Below are 7426 nucleotides of genomic sequence, written 5' to 3'. Positions count from 1 at the left end.
TACCCACCAAAACCCTGAACATATACCCTAAGTCTATTGTTTTGGTGTTTCAATCACTTGTTTGTGTGTCAAATGTAGGATCTTATGTTCCGCCTGGCCCACCAAATGGGACTCAGAAGCCTGGAGTGCATCCTGCCGGATATCCTATTCCAAGGGTTCCCTTGCCTCCTTTCCATGGTGGTCCCCAATCTCAGCCATATGCTATTCCATCCCGTGGAGCTGTACATGGTCCTGTTGGGGCAGTTCCTCATGTACCATCACCAGGTAGTCGGGGTTTTGGGGCTGGAAGAGGTAATTCTGGTGCTCCAGTTGGCAGTCTTCACCAAGGAACGCAACAGCCTATTGGGAATATCGGATCTACATATAATTTTCCTACTTTGGAGAGTCCAAACAGCCAGCCATCTGTTGGGGGTCCATTATCTCAACCTGGGTTTGCCAATAATGTATGTACCTTCTTCATTTATCTTATTGTGTTATGTAGTCATCTCCCTATCATTGTCATATTCAGGGTCAATTTCTGATTATTTTCCTTGTGCATATTAGATGCCAGTCCAAGGGACAGGTCAATCATTTCGAGATCAATTTTCTGTTCCTGGAATGTCTCAGGTACTTAACAGTAATTTGGTTTAAGATTGACTTTGTTTCAAATGTATCATAGGAATTCATTGCATTCCATTTTAAATTTACTATCAGGACTTCTTGGGTGATGACTTCAAAAGCCAGGGATCGCATGTTCCTTATAATGTTGCTGATTTTGCTACCCAGGTTTGGGAAATGTTTTAGTTATTTTTGTACATGGAAGTTGTACAAGTCTTAAGTTCAGCTCATCAATGAGAGAACAGGGTGCTTTGTTCTTTCCTGTTAGTTTCTTTGCTGATGTATCCTCTTCTTTTTTTTTTTTGGGGGTGTGTGATTGATTACCTTTAGGCTTCTCAAAGTGGATATGCTGTTGATTATGCTACTCAAGGAGCGCAAGGTGGATTCCCAGGGAACTTTATGAACCAAAATTCTCAAGCTGGATATTCACGTTTTGGTTCTGGAAATGAATTTATGTCTCAGGTTGTTGAAGTGGCTAATGATGGGCTTTCACTTTGTTCTCCTTCAGTTGCTTCTTTCTCCTTCCTGATCTGATTTTCCTTTCTGTTGGTTCCCAGGACTACATGGCCCATGGATCGCAAGGCCTTTTCACTCAAGCTGGATTTGGTGATCCCTTGCAAGATGATGCAACACAGAGCCATTTTGGTGTTGCTAACGCCAATCCTCTCCAATCACAGGTTTCCTCTAGTTTCAGCTTTTGTTTCAAATAAATATGTATAAAATTTAAGGGGGCATGTTAATTTCACCAGTTGATTAGCTGTTTGATACTTTGATGCATGGAACTCGGTCATTATTTTTTGTGGTAAATTTCCTGGCTTCTTTGCAGATGAATTCTCTCTATTCCCAGCCTTTTTCTCATTACAACACACAGCCAATGAACTTGCAGGCTTCCCAACAGCAGCCTCAGGGTCAGGGTCAGAGTTCCCAAAATCAAAAAATTCAGTATAGCGGTTGAGCAGCTTAAGCAGCGTAATGTGGCTTTGATGGGTTACAGTCTTTGCTATCAGCAACTCTGCCTGTCTTTTTTGCTGGAATATGTTTGCTGGCTGCATCCGAGGGATTGGCTTCCTGGGATCGCTGCCTGCATGGACCCATATTGAAGGATTGGTATCTATGATTTGACTTGGTGGAATTGTGGGGCATTATGGCGATAGAAGCAGCAAATCCTAGGCTGCGGGAAAAAAAAGAAAGATAAGATAACCCGTTACCTTACTGAAATTTTGTGTTGGTTTGGGATTAAAATGAAATTGTTCGAGAAAGCATTACATGGAATGGTTTTGTCGAAAGGGTTTCCTTCCGTCTAGGAACAGAAGGGACGATCTACAATGTAGTCGCGGAGATACTGATACATAGTAATATAATGCATACGGCATCAATCTGCAGCCAAGGGAATGTTTTTTGTACAGAAGGCCCTGATGCGGTTTACCCTTTCAGCTCTACCTAACATGTAATTTATGTACTCGATATAATTTGAAACATTGAATGATGATATTGTTGGAAAATGTTTGACTATGCAGCTTGCCGCTCAGAATTTACGGTGGCATATAAAGTTGTGATAATTATTTTACATGTACATTAGGTTTGCAAGACATAGTTGAGTAGTTGACCGGGTTACTTTAAGTAATCCCTTTAATGGATAAGACATAGTCCTAGAACTTATTCATTTAAAGGTCCCTCTCTCTCTCCCCCCTCCCCTCAGCCCCTTCCGCCAAAAAAATCTAGTGGTTTATATGAGCAGTTGTTTTGAGTATGGTTTAGTCTATTCTAAGAAAATGAAATTAAATTGATTTCCTCGAATAATGTTTTCTTCTTTTGGTCATATACTAATACAGCAACGTTATCCTGAACATCATCTAACTTTCTTTCTCGAAGACCAGGCATTCGGGTCTCCCAAGTAAATTATTTATAATTTTATATACATAAAGCGTTAGCCCCAAAAATCAGAAAACGCCGGTGGTACGTGGCCGGCGTCGCTCTGCTTCACGAGACTGAAAACGGCAAATGAGCCACATTGCTGTTTTGGGCCAGGCCCAGTTAGGTCTACACTTACTGGGCCGGAAAGCTCCACTAACCCAAAACCGTGATCTGCCAAGGCGGTGAGGCAGTTCCCTGTCCATGGTCGAATCTCGGTGGCTGCCCAAATTCTAGTAAGATCCCCACACGCGCTTTTCAGCGTTTTAGCCAACGCACCCATCTGGTCCGGGTCGAAGAAAACATCGGACATGAGAACAACGTCAAACTCGCCGAGCGACTCGTCCGTACCCCAAACGAGCTTCCTCACGTGTACTACGTGGTTCAGGTTGTTTGCTTCCACGTTTCTAGACAAACCCAGGATGAGAGGCTCGATGTCGGTGAGCACGACGCGGGAGGCTCCCAGCATCGCCGCCGTCAATCCAGGGAGGCCAGCTGCTCCGGCGCCGAGTTCGATAGCGGTTTTTCCGGTAAGGTCGAATTCCGGTTGGGAGCGCGATTGAGCTGTGTTCATCATCCATTGGGAGAGAATTAGAGCCGAGTCCCATATCCATGAGCCGGTGAGGACTCGACCGGTGACGGTATCGCACACGTTTTCCAGTTCGTGGATTTCTAGGTTTTTCCCCCCTACGCTGATTTCTCTTACTCCCATGTAAATTATTCTAACTATTATTGACTGTACGGTCTTGTTTGTTTGAATTTGGAAAGTTGTCTTCTGCCATCCTGCTACTGCTGCTCTTGTAGTTTTCCCTTTGAAGCATGACCGCATACCCCCCTTCCCTTTCGTAATTTACGTTAGGGATCTTTCTAATTTGGGGTGTTCCTAAAAAAGCAAGAAGAAGAAATTATACACAATCACCCAGCTGATCCTATCCTGACAGGTGGATAGTACCCCAAGTCTTGTATACTTGTATTGTATCCGATAAACTATTCTTGGCGTTCCTACTTGGTACTGTATATAAAATCGAACTTGTATGATTCACAGTTGTTCTAGTATTCACACCACCAATTATTTTATACGCTCCTTTGTTTCACTTTCAGTTTCAGGACAATAGGATATATACATGCAATAGTAGTCAGGCTATAATTTCTGTGTTGTCGGTTGTCACTTTTTGGAGTATTTTATTGGAGGGTCATATTTTTCTTTTCTCTTTTTTTCCCTTTTTATACTTATGGTGTAAAAAGTATTTTATAAAATCATATTATATTGTTATATCATTAGAAATAGTTAATTTTTGGAGATTTTGTTTAAAAAAAATACAGAAAATCTTTAGTAATTTTTAGTAATTTTAGCTAATATTTAATCAGTATAAATATTAAATTATCTTTAATAAATAAATTATATTAACTTATGTGTGTAAATTTTAGTAAATATAGACGTAATCATGTATTTTATATGTGTCAATTTTTATAAATATATGTATAAATTGTTGATGGTCATGTAGTATTGTTAAAAAAATATTCAAACGTGTGAATCATTTATATGTATAAACCCTTTATTGTACAGTGTGTTAAAATTGGTTCCTGACTTCCTGTACTCTCTCATAGGATATTGAGTTATTGACGGCATTTATCATAAAGCAATGGCTAATATGTGTGTATAACATTTTCATTTTCTGGGGTCTGAATGTACTAATGTAGTGTAACAATTTATTTCTTGTTTTTGGCCCATGAATTGACTATGGTATTGCATTTATCACTCTTGAATTTCTTATTAGGAAATAGAAATGGGCTTTTCTAAGGATTTGCTTTCGAGTCTAAGGAGAGATAAAGTATGGTGTTACATTCTTGTGCAAACACTAAAATCAATTCAATTAGGTATCATTTAAATATGGTACAACATTTAGCCTTTTATTACAATAATTAAAAAAAATTAAAATAAACACATCTAAAAATTATGAATAGATTTATTGTCTTTTTAAAATTAAATACACATTTAAAATACAATCTAACAAAAACTGAAATTTAAATTTTAAATTTTAAATTTCTGTTTCAGATTTAATATATTTAATTATTAATTATTAATATATTATAATTTAAATACATATCTAAAAATTAAATTATTCAAAATTCAAAAATTTGATTTTAAAATTATAAAATAAACCTTAAACCATCAAGTTATTAATTAAACCCGTACAAAACACTCAAAGAAGCAGAGAAATCACGTTTGTCCCGTGTCAAAACACTCGACGCTGCCTTCTTCCTTTTCGGCGCTCATTCACATCACAACGCCACATTCCCCTTCGTCAACACTCATCTTCGTCACTGCCTTTCTCTTCCTCGTCGCCGTTGCCGAAAACTTACCTAAGGTTTGGATGGGTCTTTGACACCATTATTTTTTTTATTATTCTGTATAAATTTTAATTTTTTTGAAATAAAAAATCGAATAAAATGGCCTAAAGAGATTTTCATATATATTGCAATGTTAAATTTTTTTTTGGTGACTTATTGCAATGTTAAATTATTTTTGCACGTGCAATTTTTGTATTTTGAAAGTATTTCAAAAATATTTTCTGTATAACTTCGTAATTTTAGATGTGTTATAATTATTTTTTAATGTTTAAATTTAAATTTTAGATTTATGATTTTGGATGTGTTTTAAAAATATTTTTGTATAACTTAATAATTTTAGATGTGTTACAATTAAAAAAGAAATTACAATTGAAAATATTTTAGTTTGTGAATATAATTATATTCGACCATTCATCACTAGAAAGTCGTAAAACAAATCCTACATTTTATTAAAAGTACAATCAGTAAGAGATTAATTTGTTTCTAAATGCACTAATTTTGAATTCTTTTTTTCTGCATATACAAATTGGAATATTAAAGAAGAAAACGGTTTTATAGAAAAAAAATAAACATGAAAAAAGAAAATAATAACTAACTATGAAGTGGGTAGAAAGTTAAAATATTAAATTTTGTTGTACAAGTAGCATTTTTTACTAAAATATATTGTGCATGAATACCCAAAAAAAAAGAGTATGGACTATGGTGTAACGTTAATATGAGTAAGATTGTTGTAAGAAATAATACAACACTGAACACATCACCATTATATATAAAAAAGATTATGCTAGGTAATTAATAATTTTTTTAAACAACGTGAACAACAAATCTAAAAATTGGTTCAATTAAAGTAAAATACACTACATTGGCCGAACTTGAACAACATGCCAACCAATCTATCATCGTTCTTTTTTTTTATTCAATTGTTCAAAGCTGAATCGATTAACAATTTTGAAAATGTTATCTGATTTTGAATGCCTTATTATTCCCCACCAAAAATAATATTAATGTCAACGTAAGAAATCAGGACACGTGTGCCGTTATACGTCGTTGAGTATATATCATACTGTGGTTTAGTTGAATTGGAATTGTTATAAACACTAATGGCAATTGCAATTGGAGCTTTCTCCCTGGACCCCTTCATGAAAGAAACTATAGAGGAATTAACGTATTAAACATTTTAAGTAGTTTGGATTTTGTTGTACAGCTGGCCAAACGAAACAAAATGCCCATCATCTTTGATTAAATTATTACTTTAGTCTCGTTCAGTTTATATTGCCACGCAACTCGTGGATCTATTCATATTTTGCTTCCATTTCCTTATGCCTTTGGAGAAGTTTGTGAATTGTGAGTATACCAACTCATGCCATGTTTCACTATACACGTCATACAAGTTAGGTAAAAGTTTCTTCGAACATTAGATTGTGTATTCGTGGACATAGCAAATGTTAATATAAGTGGGTGTTTGATTTAAGGAATTTAGTTTATTTTGACAATTATTTATAAAGATATATTATTTTTATGTTTTCCTGAAATCTTAAGTACAATAAGACAACATAATTATTTAGATTTTAATTCAAATTCAATGTTCTGAATTCAAATAAAAAAAATAATTTTAATATAATATCAATTTAAAATAACTTTATAAATATTTTTAATTACATATTTTATATTACAAAAGGGAATTTACCTTCAAAAAATAAGTTAATTTATCACAAGAATTGTCATAAAGGTAATTTTTAGAAGAGTGAGATCCAGTGGGTAAATAACTTAATTAAGTTACTTTTGAAAAAATAGCTTAAACAATAAATACTTATATTAAAAGTAGTTTATAAATAAATTATTTTGTGTTTGGTTTTTTAATTTTAAAAGTACTTATTTTAAGAAAAAAATAATAAAAAAACTTTTTATTATGAAAAAAATTATTTTTTAAAAATTTTTTCTTAAACACTAAAATAATTTTTAAAAAAATTATAATTTTATTTTAAAAATTATACCAAACATTAATATTATACTTTTTTATAAATTAAAAATTAAAAAAAAAAAATCACTTTTTGAACCTACCCAAACAGGCTCGGAAAGTATATATAAATCAAGAGCAGATTCCGGAAATGGAGAGGGAAAGGCGAAGGGCATTCCCGAAATTAAGGGAGAAAAGGGAGGGCAAATGAAAGAAGGAAGGAGGCCCAATCATTCTGAAAAGCCGCTAATGAATCTATCAGAATCCAGCTAGCTTCCTACAATAACGTAGCTTGGACTCCGAGTGACTTTCCTTCCTTCCCCATACATAGTTACATACACACACATATACATATACATATACATATACATATTCAAATACATACATACATACTCTCTCTCTCTCTCTCTCTCTCTCTCTCTGATGTGTTAAGTTACGAAAAGCATAAAGTAAAAGCTAAAGCGAAACGACGCATACCATCATCTTCTGAATCCTGACTTTGACATCAACAACAACTACTATTGTTTACTCAATCAGCTTCACTTCACTACTATTAGAATCAAAGATTCACTGCAATTCTCTCTCTCTCTCTCTCTTGCTTTTTATCTT

General features: G+C 34.4%; 1 protein-coding gene across 1 annotated transcript in view; it reads left to right on the top strand.

The window, feature by feature from the left end:
- Positions 1–2170, top strand: part of LOC107642622 (regulator of nonsense transcripts 1 homolog) — a 12580-nt gene extending 10410 nt beyond the window's left edge. Inside the window, exons 24-29 of the mRNA XM_016346030.2 lie at positions 79–443; positions 544–606; positions 694–765; positions 928–1059; positions 1155–1274; positions 1424–2170. Coding sequence (XP_016201516.1) covers positions 79–443; positions 544–606; positions 694–765; positions 928–1059; positions 1155–1274; positions 1424–1552 — 881 coding nt within the window. The 3' untranslated portion in view covers positions 1553–2170. The remainder of the gene's footprint in view (positions 1–78; positions 444–543; positions 607–693; positions 766–927; positions 1060–1154; positions 1275–1423) is intronic.

This window comes from Arachis ipaensis, chromosome B05 (genome assembly GCF_000816755.2).
Source record: "Arachis ipaensis cultivar K30076 chromosome B05, Araip1.1, whole genome shotgun sequence".
Taxonomy (NCBI): Eukaryota; Viridiplantae; Streptophyta; class Magnoliopsida; order Fabales; family Fabaceae; genus Arachis; species Arachis ipaensis.
The sequence above is the reverse complement of the archived record's forward strand: the minus strand, read 5'-3'. Positions and strand labels throughout refer to the sequence as shown.